General features: G+C 35.7%; 1 protein-coding gene across 3 annotated transcripts; it reads left to right on the plus strand.

Moving 5' to 3' along the window:
* Window positions 1–1,111: 1,111 nt before the first annotated feature.
* ENPP4_5 (Bis(5'-adenosyl)-triphosphatase enpp4) lies at window positions 1,112–12,957 on the plus strand. Of its 3 annotated transcripts, XM_035729995.2 has the most exons (5): window positions 1,112–1,190; window positions 2,301–3,310; window positions 3,352–3,534; window positions 5,126–5,395; window positions 8,649–12,957. In XM_035729995.2, exons 2-5 carry the CDS (start codon window positions 2,455–2,457, stop codon window positions 9,113–9,115), a joined length of 1,776 nt encoding a protein of 591 aa, XP_035589311.1. In that variant the 5' UTR covers window positions 1,112–1,190; window positions 2,301–2,454; the 3' UTR covers window positions 9,116–12,957. The 3 variants fall into 3 exon arrangements, with proteins under 3 accessions (XP_035589311.1, XP_051064962.1, XP_051064963.1); XM_051217547.1 differs by having other exon boundaries at window positions 2,301–3,534; window positions 5,126–12,957; XM_051217548.1 differs by having other exon boundaries at window positions 1,112–3,310; window positions 3,352–12,957.
* Window positions 12,958–21,578: the final 8,621 nt, after the last annotated feature.

Here is a 21,578-nt window from a genome sequence, read left to right on the forward strand (position 1 = left end):
CGGTGTTCATAGTTAATCCCAACTCGACGCCACGCTACACTACCATGTTCATTGCAGTATACAAAACCTTAATACAGCCCAAACTTGAGAACTGGGCTCAAACTGAAAACAATTGTTTCAAAGGAGATTCACAATAGATCGAAACATCTCAGAGGACATAGCAGGTGCATGGCCAGTGAAATGTCACTGAGCCCCAACCAAATAATCCGGCAGTTGGGTCACTGAATATTGAACAAATCGTCGATCCCCGTAAGGGTCAAGGACAACCAACACGCATCAGTTTATCGTACGCCATGGACTGGCCCATGAGGCGGTGGTCTAACTTTCATTTGTATCTACTTTAACTAATATATTTCTGTAATAATGTCCCTTGTGTTGTACAGTCTTCAAAGCATCTATAGTACCTCAATACGTCGATGGGGCAATCCACGTAAGGTGCTGACCGCGAGGTGTGACTTCGACGTTAGCTGGTTCGTCACACAATTCCCGTCTAACTCTAGTAAACCCCCTGTCATTCGAGATAGATCATCTACGCTGGTGATTTACATGGGCGAGTATAAAGGCGAGGAATCAACAAAATGCCCATTGCACACAGATTTTCACACTAAGTCATCAATTCTGTGAACCCGTTACCCGACGCAGTAGTGCCTGCACCTTCAGTTGATTCATTCAAGAGAAGAACAGACACTCATAGAGGCACGCTAGAAAAAGAGTAACATGGGAAATAGGCTTTCTGTTCTTACTACACAAATCTGAACCGAAATATGAATCTGAACGCTTGATTATATCGAGTTGTCTCACTTGCCTTCTCCGACCCGCTTCGCTCTCCCCTCTTCGTCACGAGTACATAAAATATACATGCCCAAAATCTAATTATTTAATCCCGTTATTCTCTGATGTGGATTATGTCGATAAATATATACGGAGGTAGGTGGGATGTTTATTTCTATAACAACCAGCATACAATCACAAACAAAGAGCTTCTAGACAGTTAAATGGCTTGGTCACACACACTGGACGACATGATTTTCCTGAAGCTATGTCACTGCATCAAGTATCTAGAACAAAGAATTAATTAAATTATGTAAATTCGTTTGAGGATATTGGATGTCGTACGGAGACAATTTAAACCTTCCGCCCTATTCAGGTTTAGGGTAGTCAAATGTGCTTTTATGTTTGTGTTTGTGTTGGTAAGGCTTTCCAGGATTATATGTAACATGAAAAATCCTGATTCTGTCGAACAATTTATTTCTGTCTTTTGGGTGGTTGTTTCTTGTCAGCCTAACAGTGCAGTTGTGGTTGAGACGTCTGAATCTCATCTTCTGACTCCTGGGTCTGATCTCCTCTTCACTTACTTCAGTTTAAGCTTCTGAAAAGTGTTATTAGCTGCCACACCTATTTTTTTGGTCGGTTTTTAAGTATCTGAAGAATGAGTTGGTCTGAATTCTAGATGAAACTATAATTTATGAACGACACTTAGGCGACGCTAAAGTGAAATTGAAAGTGTCCACCTACTTACTTGTGTTAATTGAGGTTTACAAACCAGTGTGAGCTATTAGGATTAGAATTTATGTTTAGAATTTAGGGTTTGGAATTAGAGTTGGGGTCTTCATTATGAACTGACATCAGCTACAACGCCAAAATGTATTTAGCCACATGAATGAGTGAATTTCGTTCCTGAATCTAAGACTAGTCATCTTAAATACGATCAGTTCGTCCGTAAATTATGATATCGCTCCTAACGCAGTGTGACTGTAGCTGTAAACACGTTATAGTCCTACAACCAATGACTTCATCAAGTAGTTCCACTTTTTGGTTTGACCACTCATCTGTTCTTCACATTAGTTTACAGCAACCAGCTCCTCCCGTATCTGGGCTATGGTGATATTTGCCTTAATAGTCAGTTAACGAGGACTTAATCTTATCAGTTTACTTCTTATTTTTACTCTTCACAAGGAAATATAAAGCAATTACTGATTGTTGAGAATCTATAACTGGGAGATTTATTGCGATTTTCGCACAGTCCGAGTATTTGGGCTAGTTCCCATATTAAATATACTCTGTACTGGTAGAATCATATTTATCCATACAACGGTAACATTTCTTAGTAAGACACTTCATAAGCTTAAAATTTCGTTCGTTGTAAGTATCTATCACTACATATTCAAAGGAGTTTCACAATGACCCGATTACTATCAAATCCAAAGTAAGATGGTATGGCAGTTTATTAATACAACAAATTTCAAGTTTATAGCACTTTAAAATAAAAATATTTGATCTTGACTTTTCTTTTTTTTTAGTCCCAACTGCTGTTTAATGGGCTAGTGGAAGTGAATATTGTTATTCTCCATACACAAAGGCATTAAACCAGACGATAAAAAAAGCACACTAGAAAATTTGTTCCATATGTTCCTACTTTGAAGCAATTTCCTTCAGAATAGTTACTATATAACTATGGAGTGCTTCTGCCACTGTTATGTCTGGATACCATTTTTTATTTTGCTCCAAGGGATTTGTGAGGCTTATACACAACAAAAATTACTTGTAATATCTTTAGATGGTTTCAGTCATAATTATCTAGATCGTGCTAAGCTTCGGAATGTCAACATTTCCTCTTTTGAACGGATTTGGAAGACCGGAATACGTGTTATGAAAGTACATAATGAGTTTATTACTCGAACAGGACCAAATCACTTATCGCTGGTCACTGGGATGCATGAAGAGAGTCATGGTATTGTTGATAATGTGTTTTATGATCCTGAGCTTAATGATACTTTTGACTTGAGTAATACGAGGCATTTATCACAATTAAAGTGGTTTGATGTTGGGTCTGAACCAATTTGGGTTACAAATCAACGTCATGGTCATAAAAGTGCTGTTACGTTTTGGCCAGGGAGTAGTACACCATTCAAAGGACAATTACCTAGTTTTTATTATTCCCAATATAACCATCAACTTCCTTTAGTTGATCGAATTAATCAAACCATTAAGTGGTTAAATTTAGATGAAGTGACACTTGGTCTAATATATTTTCATGAACCTGACTCACAGGGTCATTTGACCGGACCTGACTCTGTCGAAATTTTTAATGTTATCGAGAAGTTAAATGATGATATTGGGTACTTACTGTCTTTAATTGATACTAGGCCATCTCTAAAATCATCACTTAACATTATTTTAACAAGTGATCATGGAATGTCTGGAGTGGATGCTAACAGAATAATTATTCTGCATGATTATATCAACGAGAGCATGTATTATAGTCCGGGGTCAGAGGATCGTGTGTTTTGGTCATTATGGCCAAAAGATGGTAATTTGTCCGTTCATATAAACTTTTCTAAATGTTAAAAGGGAGCTCATCTATTAATCTCTACAAAAGACTGGTCGGAAAACATCCAAAGATGAATGTTTTTTTGAAGGATAATATACCTATTCGTTTACACTACTCGAATAATCGACGAATAAGCCCAGTGGTAGTTTATTCGGAGCCTGGGTGGACAATCGTTAGATCACGAAAATCGGTTGCGAAATTTAGTAAGTATAGTATTTTAAGTATTGATATGCGAGTCGTCTTACTTGTTTTGGTTACATAAACAGCTTCATTTGATTTTATTATCCTAAAATTTTTCCAATTTCTGGTATAAACTATTCTTGTTCAACTTTTAAAAATCAAATTGGTTGTGTTAGCCAAAATCAAAAGTATAAATGAAGGAAGATAGGTACTCGGATGATTCCTTTATATTTTCATCTAAAATTGATAATATTAAACTCCTGCTTGCTGCATTGCAAAATCTGTTATCTTATGACCATTCGTATTTTTTGAACAATAAAAGTGAATCATAGAACTACTATCGATTGTTTTGAAGATTTCAAGCTAAGATACGTTTATGCATAAGCCCATTTTTCACGTATGCCTGGACTTGAGTACGTTCAAGAAACAGTTATAGAGTTTGTCTTATCAATCAGACAGTAATGTAGAGCCCGAAGCAAATATGCATCGTTCAAAGTTCACACGCAATATGAACACAGTGAGATGAAATTATCAAAATGCATACCAAAGTATCAGTGGTAGCAAAAATACTGGGTTTAAAGGAAGTAATTTGCTGTAAAGAATGTATTCGCGGAACAAAAAGTATTGAGTTTTTAGACATACGTTTTGGGAGTAAACAAGGAGTGAATACATCTACTCCATTTCGACCAATTCCGAGCTATTTTACCCAAGGTTTACAACATATAGCCACATTGTTCATACCAACCCCAACCTGCCAGTATTCACCTGTCGTTCTGTCTAAGAGTAACAGTCAAAATTTTAGAAGCTCAAATTGATCATTTCACTTAATCAAATCTTTAATATATCTAGGTCTTGACATCCCATCTGTTCACATATTTATAGTGGTAAATAAAGTCACTTCTGTCTTATTGCTTCAGGCACTATTTTGAAAAATGGGTCACAACTTCGAACTGTGCATCATCTGTTCAGTCTTGGGCAGTCATTTGGCGTCATTAACGTTTATAAGAAGTATGGATCATAGGTTATAGTCTCTGTGTCATATTTTTGATATGATGAGATAGAATTAGGTTCAACAGTTAGGACTTAATCCATTGGGTAGTGAACGACCCGAAAAATTAATACTGGTCAATCGTTTATAATATTTAGTCGTGTTATTCCCCTGTTAATAATTTTTATATGAATATACTATTCGATCGCAAGAAAAACTCGTACTTTTGTCTAGCGGCCTTAATTTAAACTACAAATTATTCAAGGACTTACATCAATAATTCGGTCCTGTGAAAATTCATTATTGTACTACATTGTATTGTATCATCTATCGATCCGTATTCTTTTGATCCTTCTTAGCCATTGGAAATTTCAACAAATCATATAACCTCACCTTATGATAACTTCATTTATTCTCGATAAATACGTTGATAGTAGGTCGTCAGATGTAATTGAACCTTCTAACATTCAAATATTTATTCTGTGATTAATAAGGCGATTCATTTAGTTTTGACACTACGCTATTCACCTTAATACAATTACTCATTAGATTTCAATCTCCTGGTAAATTCTATCTAGTTATATATTGGATTCATTCAGTAATGCTCCTTGTTTACTGTATTTCAGCTAAACGTGGAGATCATGGTTATGATCCGGACCATGATGAAATGTCTCCATTCTTTCTAGCTACGGGACCAGGATTCAGGAGCACGATTGTTGGTGGCGGTCAAATAATTAGTTCTATTCATCTGATTGATATTTATCCACTGATGTGTGCCTTACTCAATTTAAATAAACCAGCTCCAAACAATGGTAGTTTATCACGTGTGATGTCACTCCTTCATGATGGTAGTGGTGTTAATGTCTACTTCTCGAGTTTTCTGGATATGTTCACTGGTTAGTTTATTCAATAGTTTGCTCGAAGTTATTTGTCAATTACCGCGCACATACAATGTTGACAGATTCTCATCTACTGCTTTGTAATTGTTACATTTTCCCGTGTTAGAGATGCTAGACCCCCAGAAATCACCTGATAAACGTCTTATTTCTGTAGTTTTTGGAAGTTTGAATTTCCCGTTTTCGCGCTAAAAGTGCCCAGTTTTACCTTTAAATTGTATTTCCCACTTGGAAGGACGGTAAATGTCATTGACTCGTTGCCTGTTTTAATACGCTATTTTATGATGAATATGTATACTTGGTTTTTCGTGCTTCTGGCTGCTTCTAGATTATACATTTTCTTTATCTGAACCAAGTCTTCTCCCTGGAGTAGCAGGGCTGGGACGCATCGGAGTAATTAGTTTGTTTTGTCTTTGTGTCTCTGACCCTTCGTTCCGTCCGCCGATTTTAGGTGATCTCATGATCTCTTCAAACATAACATTCCCTATTCTCCACAAGTTATTTAAATCCAAGTATGTGTGGTTCACTTCTAAATCCTCAGTATAACTCGAGTCTTCACCATCACGTTCTCTGTCACAAAACATTTTGCCATTTTTGATTACACAAAATACACAGTGTCTCCGGAGTTACTCGTTACTATGTTCATTTTATTAGGGTGTGTGTGATTTGTTATGAAGGATAAGGATAGATTAGTACAATAGGATATTAATATTAGTTACGGATATTAGCTGACTAATACACCGAGACAAACAACAGCTCATAACATAACAATCCTGAAATCTAGTCAACTGTTTTATCTTTAAGGCCATTAGGAGCTGATACATAAAACAATAGGAATTATCTATTGTGATTTAAGATATATGGTTGGAAGATATTTAAATGAAATCAGGATTTTGAATCCCATATAATCTGTTGTTATGCTTTGAAAGCCATCTAAAAGTTCCATCTTGAAGTTAGTTATCGATTTCCTATTTTACTCTACGTCAAAGTATTTAATACGGAACTCAGATAGCATAAACAATAATAATAATAATAGATTCCGAGAATTATTGCATAATATACGTCATTTTACAGGCATGATCAGGTTGATACAAAACATTACTAAGTAACACTAGTAATAACTATAAGTCTATTCTATCTGGAAGATGACTTCTAATCATTTTGGACAAATCTGATTTTTTTAAAAAGCAAAACTTTCAGTGTAATCGAATGGATATGTGTATCCGTGAAACGATTTTTCAATACAACATTAATGATTGTTTACACTCCAGAGCATAGCAAAATCAATTTTCGTAGGCATAAATTCTCTACAAATATACAGACTGGTAGCATATACAGAGTTACTAAGCATGTGGCATAAATGTACCCTCAGCACTCTTACGGAGATGCAAAACTTATTAATCAATATATATAACTTAATGGCTAATTGCTATGTTTGAAGAGATTACGAGTTCGCCTAAATCTGCGAACGGAACGAAGACTGAACAACACAATAACCAATAAGATAGCTATTCTAAGGCGTTCCAGCCCGTCTAACTTGAGTGAAGTCCAGGTTCAGCAAAGGGAAATGTATTCACAAGCAGCTAGAAGCACGCACAACTTAAGCGTATATATACAGCATAAAAATGTCTTTGGGAAACGTTACAAAGTAGCAGATTAAAAAAAACGAACCGATGATATTTAAGGTCCTCCCAAGTGGGGACAACGACATGAAGGTGAAAACGGGCGCTTTTGATGCGAGAACATGAAATTCAAAATTAAGTTACAAAAATAAGACATTTACCAAGTGAGTTCTGGAGATCTAACATCCCCAATATTCATACAGTAAATGTCGGCTCATTATCATAAATATTAGACTAGTATTATACATATTACAGTTCTCTTGTATTATAACTTAATCCGAATATTATATCAAGAGTTACGAATTATTCTAATTCAACTTAGTAGAAATTAGCCATTACATAGTAATTTGTCCACCCATTTATGAATCACACTATAAGCTCTGTTCATTAATATTACATATTTTCTCATAAGAGGATTAAGTGAAGTGGATTTCAAACCTCCTATTCAATAAACCGTATGTCAAGCATATCACCCATTATATAAGATAGCTATCCACCTGTGTTACTAATAATATCCTTATCAATCTACTGTTTGCACAGTATAATATAAGTGTGGTGGATGGTATTTATGCCGGCACATATAAGTAGTATGTATCACCAGTCGCGAGTGCAATATCTACCAACAGAAGATTGAATTAAGAAAAAAAACAGGAAGGGAAACAGAACGATTGAAATAACAACATAATTAGAACAATCACAAAGTATGTAAATAACAACTGAAGAAGAATGTGCAAATAATGTGATCATTGTATAGCTTCCATATTTTGACAAGGTGTCGTGTGTAATTTTACACACAAAAAAGACAATAAATTGGTTCACACTACCCGAGCTCTCGTTTACTACATAAGTATCGTATCATAATTATTTGTTCGAGTACCTGTTTACTCATTTTAACCGGTACTGTTTTAACCTAACTTAATTGTTCACTTGCTCATTCATATACTACCAATGTTACATCCTTTTTACTTGACTATATTTATTTATTTATTTAAACACATAAATATTGGTACAAGGAGGCACCAAGTAGATATGCGCCACACAGACCTCATTTGATATGTGTGAGGGCTGTGATACTGCCCGGGTGCCCAAACCGAAGCAAGTGGTTTTCTTAGGGGGCCACATCCGGAGCCTTCAACCTAAAGGTCTAACCCACAAGGCAATGGAGTATCCTGAGGAGATTCAGTCCCATGGTAGCCGGTGACCAAGGATTGTTTTATGCGCCATTTGTTCCTTCAGGATACTGGAGCCCATGCGCACCGTTGGTTTGGAATGAGGGTTTTCCAACTCCCCTATATGGACTCCATATCCACCAACCCAGTTAAAGCACCGGACATCCGCTTTTCGTCCTCTCAATTTCGTAAACGACACCCCCGCCACGAGAAGGCAGCGAGTAGGACTTCCCTGGCAGAGGCTGTGTACGCGTGGCCGTGTGAGAGCATTTCGAGAGGGAGGGCGGGCCCACTCTACTCTCGGCTATACCAGGGCATTTGGGGGCTACTTGACTATAAGTCTAGGATTTCATACATATATATAGCGAGAGAGATTACTTTTGATGATAGTATATGCTTTTTTATCTCATCTTATTGTTTGTGTTCTTCTCTTCTCCAAAACTTGATCAATCAAAATAATAGTCGGAATTGTTTTATTATGTTGTACAACCGTATCAATTGTATACATAATATGCACATGTATTTCATCTAAAGATTATCTATTTCCTGATGATAATAATAATAATAAGTTAAAACATTCTATTTATCAACCAAATTCATTTCTACTTCAACGACGTTTACGTAATAAATCTCAACATGATAAACAAAAACAACAATATTGTAATATTGAATTAAATAAGATGAACACTTTAAAAAATAAAATAAAAACAAAAAATAAATTCTATGAAATGTATTTAAAAAATGAATCAATTAAACAAACAACAGATAGACAACGATTACTTGATTATAATATACGGGATAGTAATGTTCCCAATAGTTACAATGTCGGTTGTCATGATGATGAAGAATATAATCGATTTTCTATTCAACATATAGATGATGAAACTTTTTTAAATTTACTTCGTCAACCAAATAGTAAATATCCTTAAGAATGCTTAAAATTTTTATTCTAGTAATCTATTAGTGACTTATTCTTTCAGTCTCTTACTTTGTTACTACATGTTGTGATATTGAAATTTGTGATATAACCATAGTGATTTAGGTGCATTATGATTTGAAGTTTATATAGATGGCTGTGTTTCATGTTATTATTGTATTTATGCATAGGCAAGTGGCATAAATTTTTGTGTTTTCTTGTTTTTATTATATTTTCAAATTAACTGTATCTACTTTTGATTACTTCGTTTATGTATATGTATTGACACATATTTGTATGAACATGTATCATTTAAGGTATCAGTTCGATTATTACTTTTTGTGTATGTGATGGATATTTGTGATATTTTGCCAAGTTTTCTTTGGTTATTTTTGTTTATGAATTTTTATTAAATATTATTTAGTTACTAGTTTTTTTTTAATGTTTCATTTTGATTAGATTTCATGAGTGTCATCTATTGTGATGTGCTGTGTCCGAAATCTGATACTAACAAGGTGTGCTACGTGTTAACCCCCCCCCCGAATGACTACTTGAGCGAGGAAGTGTATTGGGCTACCCGATGAAATACACTTGACCTTTAGGCGACTTGTAATTGCCATCGATTAAACTTTTCATTAGGCTACTCCTTATTGGCTCTTCATATCATCTATCACTAACCCTACTGGATCGTTAGTTGATCGTTACAAGAATCATACTAAGGAATACTAATATATAAAAGATTTAATTTCAAATGAAATTACTGAGATTAGCGAGTGGAAAGTATCAATTTAGAGGGGAATGTGAATGATTAATTCAGCTCGGTGGTATTGTAACCGATTTTATGCCATATCACTTTTACCAATGTGAATATCTGCTCCTCTTGAAATGTTTCATTCTAGCCATTAATGGTATCATGAACAGATTCTGTCCCTTAATGAGTCTTTCTTAATTATTATGGAGCTTGGCATAAATATGCATTAGCTTAAGTCATCACACCATGTCAGCACGGGGAGATGAAATCAACAAAATAGATATCGAAGAAGCAGTAATAATCACAACAATAATAGTGAGAAATTTTATGCAATTAGTTCCCTTTATGAATTAAAATAAAGCCAGAACTGAACATACGTGGATGCAGAATAATGTGAATTCATTATATTTCGTGGTTTCTCATCAGCTGCTTACAACCAAATATGTATTAAAATTTCACATTTAGGTAAGATATAATGTGAAACGATTGACATAGATAAATGAGAAGAATTGAAATGAGAAAGGTTGGCCGCTGAGAATATGATTCCAGAAGATGGGATGAAAAGGTATGTAGGAAGTATTCAATAAATAAAGTTTAGTATTAAAATAAATGGACCTGGATCGTTGTAACTACTTCTGACCCATGTCTTCAATCGATCATAGCCTTTATCATGTGGGTCTCCATCAGGCATCTTACACCCACCAACATGGCTTAGAATTACAGTCCATGATTTCATGTACTGATGACATATCTTGATTTGACAGCTTCCTTCCACACCAGACAACAAACGCACTTCGAGGTAGACGGTGGATGGACATATAAACGTGATTTATTCTTAACCCTTTACACCATAAAAATGTTCAGAGCTCCCAAGATCTTGGTAAAGGGTGTGCTACTTTTCTATTACTTACTTACGCCTGTTACTCCTCGTGAAGGTGCATAGGCCGCTCACCAGCATTCTCCATCCAACCCTGTCCTAGGCAATCCTTTCCAGTTCCTATTCATATCTGCTTCTATTATCCGACGTAATGTGTTCTTTCCTATTAAATAACTTTAATAAGTATATATCTAACACTTTGAAAGAAGATCACCTTTAGCTCGGTGATAAAAACACCTATTTAAATAACAACTCAAGGTTCGGTTTCTAAGATTTGGAATGTTTATGGTGTTTTCATGGTGTATAATAAGACTAGATAATGTGATTGGTTGATTAGTTGTCGATCTGCAATTTAGTTAATAGATAGACCGTACATATGTGTGCAATGTATGAAGACCTTTCAACCGTTCTTAATAATCAAATCAAATATGTTTAGGTCATTCATACTGTATTTTCATTTTCCCTCCATCAACCAAGTCTGAATTGAGAACTATTTTCAGCTATATAATTTCATACTGAAGGTATTCCAGATATAAGATTAGTCTAGAATATCTCAAACAGATTATACTCGTGGCTCTCATAGGTCGGTCTATTACTGATAAAAATTCCCGAGTGACATAATTAGTTGAGAGACATTTCGCGTAGATATTGGTGAGATCAACCTCAAAGGAACACAATGATCCTACTGTGAAAACCAGCTTGATGGAGTTGGTGAAACCTGCTTTTAATAAAATCGAAAGCCTCGTTCGTAGGCCTTTCTTAAAGTATCTAAGAAGCGCAGAGGGCATTCAGGCGCTCTTTCGAACTGCCAAAGTTGGCGTAGTTACTATGCCACACAGTTGTACTATCGCATGGATAGTTTCTCAATCTAGTCAAATGATAAATTGTGTTGACTGCTCTCAGAGTATCCGTCACCTGGCTATCCTTCATAGTTGTTATTGTAACGGGTTCTACATATGACACTGTCGGCCCTGTAACTTATTTGGTAAAGCGAAAAATCTACTAACGAAATGAAACCCACACCTAGTCTTCCTTGAGTGCATCATAGAAACCGCAAACTTTTGTGGCCAAATGCGAAGTGATGGAAAATCTAATTCATGAAAGTTCTCCGTACTCAGGTTAAAGTAAACTTAAAAAGAAAGAATATTTAATACTTATGACAGAACTGTTCCGCGTCTGACTTCTGTTTTTGCAATATTCAAATGATATTATTTTAACACATTACGACCCTTATCGATCTTGGAAAACTTTTGGAAACACTGGAAAGCTGTTTAGACTATGCACGAGATTTATCTGCTTTACGCGTACTCGACTCCACCGAGGATCGTACCCAGGACATTCAACCTTAGTAATGGATGCTTAACTGCTAGACCACAATCGGTGATCAATAGTGTTCATGTGCAATATCACAATTGATTAAATTTAGACATATATACTAGTGGATCCTAGTTCAGTTGTCTAGAGGCTAAGGGCTTTCGTACAAGACCGAAGGTCATGGATGCTCAACACTAAGGAGTTCAATACTAAAACTGAACTGGTGTTTAGTGCTTCCTGGTTGTCAGTGGTTTTCTAACTAATATCAATCAGTATTATAATCCAGCAATCTATAGTAATGGTGTTATTTTGTCTACCACACCTGTTGTTATATTTATTATGCCAATTTTTAATTTGATTATCATCAAAGTTTAAAGCATTAAAGTAGCAAGTGTTTATATTCATTCAAAATTTGATTTAAAAATGTCTGTTATAAGTTGGTGATAGATTATTTGTTGTAAGATTCCATGTTACTTGAGGATTTCGCACTAAATAATGATGTTTAACAAATACCACATTTCAAACAAACGTAGATTTGCTACAACTCGCACGAACTTCCAACTCTTTAATTCCTATCTATAGGGTTAACTATTCTATCGATCTCACTAGTTGTACCAGCGATATATGGTTGACTGATGGTCAAATATCAAGGGAACTCCATTTTTACGGCTCCAGTTACAGATAAGCAAAAACAATGTGAAACCTATCACAGTCATGTACTAGTCTAAGCTGTTACAATAGGAGAGCGAATAGAAATAATCAGATGAAAAACTGAAAACTAAAAGGAATTAGTGGAGCTATCTCATTGTCATATATGTTGGAGTATATGTTCCAGATTCCTGTATCATTGTCTTCTTTTGGCTCATTAAACTAGATCAGCTCATATTCTTATCCCTGAACAGTTGCCGTCAAGATATATATATATATATATATATATATATATATATATATAATGTGAAAACCATATATTCAAAACTCCATTTGCAAATCCTCCATCAAATGTCTCAAAATTCATCGTCTCTTATTGCCATAAAAATTACTCTCTGTTCCCGTTCTCTTCGACTCGATCTTCCCAACCTGCTGCTGCTGCTAAGCATTCCACTTCTGTTTGTTGTTATAAATTACTTATCTCGACACCATATATATACATAATGTGACATAAAACTAACTATACTGGTAATAAAACTAAATGATTGATTATGACTTTGAACCGTTTTATAATCGATAAGATTTTCTCGATTTGTTTTACGCAACATCCTTTATCACTGTGCCTAGTTCATTATTATTATTATTATTATTATTATTATTATTATTATTATTATTATTATTATTAAATCATATATTTAAGCAGACAGTTTAGAGTCTTATTTATGGATTTGTTCACCCAAAAATCAATATAATTGAACAGAATTATTGAAAATATTGATTTTAAAAATTGTAAATAAAAAGTCAGAGACAATTGACGATAACATTCACCAATATGGATTTGTGGAAATTATTAAGTTTTTGATTGAGATAATGAACCGATTGATGTTAGATCACCACTGAAAGCACTGGTCGGTCGTTTCATCCTATTGTGGGACTCTTCAGCGGTGCGTCCACGATCCCGCTTGCGGGATTCGAACCCAGGACCTCTGGTCTCACGCGCGAACGCTTAACATCTAGACCACTGAACCGGCATCCGACGGTGTTAATGTCTAGCTTCAACCAAACCACGAAATTGTGTCACCATTCACCATTGCCTTCGATAAGTTACTGTCTCACAACAGACCCGGTTGAACTCCACTGGTCATGAAGTGATTAAATCTGGAAATGTAGGGCTACTGAATCACAACTAAATGATGATGTCGTAAGTTCATACTTCCAAACAGTCCCATACAAGCGATGCTTGAATTAATTATTCTATATTAATAGAGAAGAACAGTATTAACAGAATAAAATGAGTTCATTATATTTCAAGGCTTCTCATCAACTGCAAAGAGCCTATATGTACTGTAGAAATATTATTAGAAGGGGTTTTGTGGAGACTGTAGTAATTTCAATAGTTGAAATCATGAGTCAGTGCATGTTCACTGCTGTGGACTCCCACAATAGTTCGAAACGGCCGTCCAGTGCCTCCAGGTTTTCCATGGTAGTCTAACTTCAATTGACTCATGATCTCAACTATAGAAATATTATTATAACAAATATTATTACATACCATAATTAATGAACTTTAGTTCAACAAAAATCTTAAGAAACATGAAGAAACTATATATTTAAGCCAATAGTTAAGAATGTTTTGTATTTCATTTCATATACTGAAAGTAAAAGGGAGAAGTGGTGACGTGTTGGGGGGGGGTCGGTAAGGTTGTAAGTGATCATAAAGAGACGATGAATAAAAACAAATCGTTAACATTTTTTTTTTGAGTAATAATAATATTTCTGGAAGCACTGGACGGTCATTTTGTCCCATTGTGGGACTCCTCAGCAGTGCGCATCCAAAACTACAATATCCACAAAACCCATATGATATTAATCAACATATGCTCACTAGTGACTTGTTGGGATATTCAGGAAAATATCCCAAAAATTATTCTGTTAAGTCTAACGCTATCCTTGGACTTGAAATGGTGTTATTTTCTTATTGGTCAACATTTACTTCACGTGTCGTTTTCCTACTGGTCAGTATTGTACAGTGTTATTTTCTATTTTATGGTACGATGTGGTCTGCTTGATTGGTATATAAACAGAGTATGCTTGAAATATAACGATTCATATCTGAGAGGCTGAGACATGCGTTCTGGACTCAACTAGCTGGGCTAGACAGAGAAGCAGGGTCAATCAGAACTCTAGGTCGTTCTTACGTGTTTTACGCGTCTTTGGTCCGACCGATAATTCGCTGTCCTCTAATCTGCCGTCACAGTTATAGCATAACTGACTTCAAGAGGTATATCCTGGAGTTCTAATGAGAAGCAGTGACCAGTGGAGTTTAACCAGGTCTGTTGTGAGATAGTAACCCACTGAAGAAAATGGTGGATGTGTCGCTCAATTTCGTGGATTAGTTGAAGTTATACATTAACACCGTCGGATGCTGGCCGACTCAGTGGTCTAGTGGTTAAGCGCTCGCGCGCGAAACCAGTAGGTCCTGGGTTTGAATCTCGCAGGGGGCGAGGTCGTGAATACGCACTGCTGAGGAGTCCCACAATAGAACGAAACGGTCGTCCAGTGCTTCTAGGTTTTCCATGGTGATCTAGTTTCAACTGACTCATGATCTTAACCATTAAAATTACTATAATATCCACAAAACCCATCTGATAATAATATTTCTATAGTAAATTTAGGTTGTTTGCAGATGATAAGAAATCTTGAATTATTTTATTTAAATTGATGAAGGGAATGTATTATTCAAGTTTTATATATTCCTATTTACAATTTTCTTGCTGATCATTGAATATGATCAATAAAGCAAATTATATTTAAGTGGATACTGATATTTACCGAAAGTTACATCATAGACTTATATGTTGAAATAACTAATCAGGATTGGATAAATCATGATTAAAAATTAAAGTTTCCATTAGATGGAAACTTATTTATCAATCAGTTTCTACTTGTATATGGTAACAATTATATACATTTAGATGAACTTGCCTGTTACGATTTTCACAACGTTTTAATTTCGATAATGTAATAATAAAATGAAGATTATCAGAACTATGTGATGATATATTAGCGAAATACATTTCGAACAATCTGATCACACATATACTTGTTAAGAGCATTTATATATAAAAATAAAAGATCAATTAGACTGGAAATGGGGTAAGAGGAGACAAGGATAATACTTGAGCTAATCCGTGTCGGGTAGAAACAGGTGTCTACCTCAGTACAATGGAAGATGGTCGCTCAATTTCGTGGATTGATTGAGGTTAGACATTAACACCGTTGGATACTGGCTCAGTGGTCCAGTAAGTTAAGTGTTCGCGCGCGAGACTGAAGGCCCTGAGTTTGAATCCCGCGAGAGGGATCGTGGATGCACACTGCTGAGGAGTGCCCCAAATGCCCTGGTATGGCCGAGAGTGGAGTGGGCCCGCCCTCCCTCTCGAAATGCTCTCACACGGCCACGAGTATACAGCCTCTGCCACGGAAGTCCTACTCACTGCCTTCTCACACCAGGGGTGTTGTTTACGAAAATGAGAGGACGAAAAACGAATGACCGGCTCTTTAACCGAATTCCAAACCAATGGTGCACATGGGCTCCAGTATCCTGCGGGAACAAATGGCATATGAACCAATCGGTGGTCACCGGCTACCATTGTACTACATCTTCTCACAATGCTCCATTGCCTTGTGGGTCAGACCTTTAGGTTGAAGGCTCGGGGTGTGTCCCCCTAAGAAAACCATCTGCTTCGGTTTGTGCACCCGGGCAGTATCACAGCCCACACACACAAATATGGTGTGGCGCATATATATCTGGTGCCCTCTTGTACCAATATTTATGTGTTGAAATATAAATAAATACTGCTGCGGAGTCCCACAATAGGACGAAACGGCCGTCCAGTGCTTCCAGGTTTTCGATTGTGGTCTAACATCAGGTGTTTCATGATCTCATTATTATTATTATTACTCTTATTATTATTGATTATGAACACGATTTGAAACCTAATCACTCTGGATAATAATTAATATTACCAGGGTAGGTTTAAGGTGAGAACAAACTGTTTTTGAATACATAAAGAGGGTTTGAATTTTCGTATGGCTAAGGCTCCAATAAATTTTAGTATACACCCTTTTACACTTTTATACAACATCACAAAAGCCGAGTTTAGCTCAATCTTATGGCCTGTTTCTCTTATATGTTTAGCAATAGAGAATGAATAGAGGATTGAAATTTATCAAAGGGACTAATTGCTTTAAATTTCTTAAAAGAAGACTCCCTGCACAACGTTTTAAGTTATTTCTAATTTGAAGGTTATAATACAATTCTCAAGTAGTGTATTCTTGATAGTAATATGAATTGGTTCATAAGATTCGGTAATTAATCGCCTTAATGTTAACGTTTAGTACATGTGTCCTAATAACACCATATTTATTCAACAGCATTTTATGTACTTTTGTGTTAAACACTGGCTTAGTTTAATATCCAATATACAATGTGTAACACGCATCGTAACTAAACTTATGAAAAATAATAAGTTTCAAACTAATTCAGTTCGTAAAAACAAGCACACTCTCTCTGTGTTCAGCAAGATACTAAGTGCTTATTATATGGTGGATTATTTATTGTAAAATAAATAATACAGAGTTAATTGTAGAATCATACAGAAATAGATATTACAGACAACCAACGGGACTAGAAAGAGAGAAGCCAGTCGGATACAACATCAGATGACTTTAAACAGAGAGGAACGTTTTGCATACCTGCTTAGCATTTTTCATTGGTTGAAATCATGTGTCAATTGAAGCTAGACCACCATGGAAAACCTACGGCACTGGATGGCCGTTTCGTCCTAGTATGGGACTCCTTAGAAGTGCTCATCCACGATCCTCCCAGGACCTATCAGTCTCGCGCCAGGCGCTTAACCAAGTAGACCACTGAGCCGGCATCCAACGGTGTTAATGTCTAACTTCAACCAATCCACGAAGTTGCGCCACCGTACACCATTGTCTTCAGTGAGTTCCTATCTCACTACAGACCTGGTTAAACTCCACTGGTCACTGCTTCTCACTAGAACTCCTGAAGTCAGTCACTAGTGAGCAGGTGATTATTATCAGAATGGGTTTTGTGTACGAAACAGCCGTCCAGTGCTTCCAGGTTTTCCATGGTGGTATAGCTTCAATTGACTCATGATTTCAAGCAGCGAAATTTCGAAAATCGCCACAAAACCCATTCTGATAATTGCTCAGCATTGTTTGAACGTTTAACTAGATATCCAAGTGTATATAATACAAGACAATATTAAGATATATATCAACCGGAAATAGCTTGCAAGATTTGAATGCTGTCAGCGGTCTAATAATACGTTTGGCGAGTTGCAGAATACCGCTTCTGTAATACTGTGACGACGGACCACCGGTGAACTCGAGGAAGTTGTAAGAGGCTCAGAAGGAGCCGAAGACGTTTCATCCAATCACCTTTCGGAAGAATATTCTAGAATTCCAACGTGTAGCTTCCCGATTGGATAATGCTAATAACCCCCTGTATGCGGATTGGAGGACTGTAATGATGATTTCGTTCTCACTAAAAACTATAAATACCTGACAATTTTGTACTATGATTGACACTCTGGAATAGTATTCCTTTCATTAGTCTTCTGTCTTCTTATTGCAACTTGGAAGGGTTTTGGTGTTCTAGTGCTCTGTTATACGCGGTATATCGAGAAATCAACTTTCAAGATATAACAAATACAATGTATTCATATGACTGTCCCATAATTTTCAGCTGAAATAAAAAGAGATTATAGGATTACAAACTTGTTATATTTTAATGATGCCTGTTGTAAAGCAGTAATGTTACACCGAGATTTTAAGATCGAAATTTTGCACTACTTCAAACAAATAAGTAACATAAAATGACCAGTAAAAAAGAACAAGAACCCGTCAAGTTTGGACTTGGAATTAACTTGGGAAATTATGGTTCAAATGAATGGTGAATCGCAAATAACACTGTCATAAGAACAACTTAATTGCATACATTCTAAATAAGTTTACACTTCGAAGCTTATGGGACGATGTCACATTCTCTGAAACGAATTATTTCGAACTTTACATTTTCTTTCAAGGAAATGTATTTATCATCTAAACTAGAGCTTCAAAGTTAGAGTCGGATTATCCTGTCATTAAGACTATAGATACAACCGATTCCTACTTCTTATTAAGCTACCATTGACTATTACATCGATCTGATCTATGTGTTATAATTCTGTTTACATTTCTTTCTAATCAGTCGGTAGTTTGTTTTATTGACTTGATTATCAAGCTTCAAGAAACCGTTAATAATTTTGTATATTTCTTGTTCTTAAGTCTTACATTTTCTTGTCGAGCTCATTTTTCAGGTTATCTACATCTGTTGACAAGGAACCAGATCTAACGAAGTTCTTAAGCATCGTACGGATGAGAACGTTGTTATGACCTTGATCTGTCTACTCTAGATTAAGACCTTGACGCAATAGGCTGGCCCGTTTAGCCTTGAGGCTAGTACGCCTGAGTTCGAGGCGGGGTAGAGAGAAGAAAACTATTCTATCACCTGATTGGCTGACAAGCACGGTAATGAGAGAAGACAAGACAACTGGGACACTATTTGCTCTATTCCGATACACTGGTTTCCTGTGAATTCTCTGAATTCAGATTAATGCAAAAAGGTACATGAATAAATAGGTGATTTACCCGACCACAACGTACAGTGATTCGGAAAAATACAATTATGTCCAGAACTGGGAATTAGAGTAGAAAATAAGGTGCAAAATATTATGTGTAAATTACGATAGCTTCGGAAGAAAAAGGGGTATGGCAATGAATGATACATCAAACGAAAGCTCATGTTATGTAGAATAAAACAGGGATAAAAATAATTGTCAATGTTTTACAAGCTTTGAATAAAATGAAATAACGTCCCGAAAAATAGCTTTTGTAGTTTGTCAGGGCTTCTTGTTTCCCTGTTCACATCAAACGTTATGATCGAATTCGTTATACACTTTGATATTTATTAAGTACCTGAAGTTTTTTCTTAAAATATTATATCCTTATTGTCAGTATGGGGTTGTGGATATTGTCGAATTCCGTTGAAATCACGGACCAGATGTCCTGAGTTGGTGTCTTGTTTCTTGGACCGTGGATGCACACTGCTAAGAAGTTCTATTCTAGAACGAAGTGGTAGTTTAGTACTTCTAGGTTTTCAATCGTGGTCTAACCTTTCAATGATATCCTTATTGCCTCAAATTTTGCTCGTTTATTTCTAGTTTTAGGTGTCTTACAAAAGTTTGAGCCTATAAATGTTTATTCAAGCCGGTTGGATGGTTATAATTAACGAACGCACAAACATAAGCTAATTTATTCCACTTCATTACGTAAAATTCCTTCTAGTCAAATGGTTCAGATTATTTTGGTGTTCCTTAGTTCGATTTATCACTGATCCGGTCAGAAGTAATTTGACCGACTGTCATTAACGGGCACCACAATGAATATAATAATTACCAATGTTTAAACATTATGTAAAACCTTTCACAATTATTTTCTTACATGTGGTTTGTAGTTCATTAGTTGATTAGTAGACCTATGTTTGTAAGTGCCTTGACTTATTAATAAAGGTCAATCCAACCACTAGTCAAAAAGCCACATCAATAAAGGATTCACCACTAGTTTGAATCGAAAATCTGCAAATTATTCGTTCATAAAAAGAATGTTCATTTCCACTTCCTGTCCCTATTCTATCCACATCCACCTTGTTTTTTGTAAATTTTTATACTACTTATCAATATTGAGTAGACATTTTTATTATCAATAAACGGGATGGTATGGAAGAACTATTTAACAATGCAAATAGCATTTCTGAAAACATTAAACTAACTAAGGAATTAGAATCAGTTGACCACAAACTAGCATTTCTAGATTGTCTGGTTGAACGTCGACACAATAATAAGAAGTTGAAAATAAATGTTTACAGAAAACCAACGCATTCCGAGAGATACTTGGATTTTAATTCGGCCCATTCACAGAGCACGAAAATTAATGTGGTAAAAAATCTAATGAACAGAAGTACTAAGATTGTTACAGACAAGGAAGACCAACGAACCGAATTAAATAAAGTATTTTCTACTCTTAGGGATAACAACTACCCAAAAAGGTTTTTAAAAAAGATTATTAAAAATGAAAGAAAAACTAAACTAGAAAGTATACGAAAAGAATGGAAGTACACCGTAGTCATACCTTACCGGAGTGAAACATCAGAAGAAATCAAACGGATTCTAAACAAACATGATATAAGAGTGTATTTTAGAGCAAATAACACATTAAGATCGACATTAGTGAAAGTTAAGGACAAGTTAGCAAAGGAAGAACAACAGAACATTGTGTATGAGTTTCACTGTCATGACTGTAATGCTACCTATGTTGGAGAAACATCCAGGCAATTAAATGTAAGATTGAAGGAACACAAACAATGCTTGAAAAATGTTCCAAAATCCTCGGTAGATTTAAAGAAAATTGAAAATAAGTCAGCGATAGCGTTACATGCGTTAGAAACAGGACACAAGATTAATTTTGAAGGGACCAAAATACTTCAGAAAGGTTTTAACACCCATAAAGAAAGATTGACAGCAGAAGCTCTGCATATATGGGCGAACAAGAACAGCCTGAACCGAAAAGATGGTATTCAAATGGCAACTACCTGGCAAATTTCGTTTGACAAGTAAATTTGGAACCTATCTCTTGTTTAAACCTGTTTTTAATATCACATGCATCGTTATTATTATTGAAAGAACTGAATGAGTTTCTAAACAATACAATTTATGTTTTGACATGCACATCGATCTTTCATTATCAAATTTTTTCATC

This window comes from Schistosoma haematobium, chromosome 5 (genome assembly GCF_000699445.3).
Source record: "Schistosoma haematobium chromosome 5, whole genome shotgun sequence".
NCBI lineage: Eukaryota > Metazoa > Platyhelminthes > Trematoda > Strigeidida > Schistosomatidae > Schistosoma > Schistosoma haematobium.

Bases quoted from the DNA above. Each gene is read 5' to 3' on its own strand.
- ENPP4_5 (XM_035729995.2), top strand. From the start codon at position 2,455: ATGGAGTGCTTCTGCCACTGTTATGTCTGGATACCATTTTTTATTTTG. The intron at 3,311-3,351 runs GTAATTTGTCCG...AAATGTTAAAAG, and splicing joins GTCATTATGGCCAAAAGATG to GGAGCTCATCTATTAATCTC. The intron at 5,396-8,648 runs GTTAGTTTATTC...TCAAAATAATAG, and splicing joins TTTTCTGGATATGTTCACTG to TCGGAATTGTTTTATTATGT.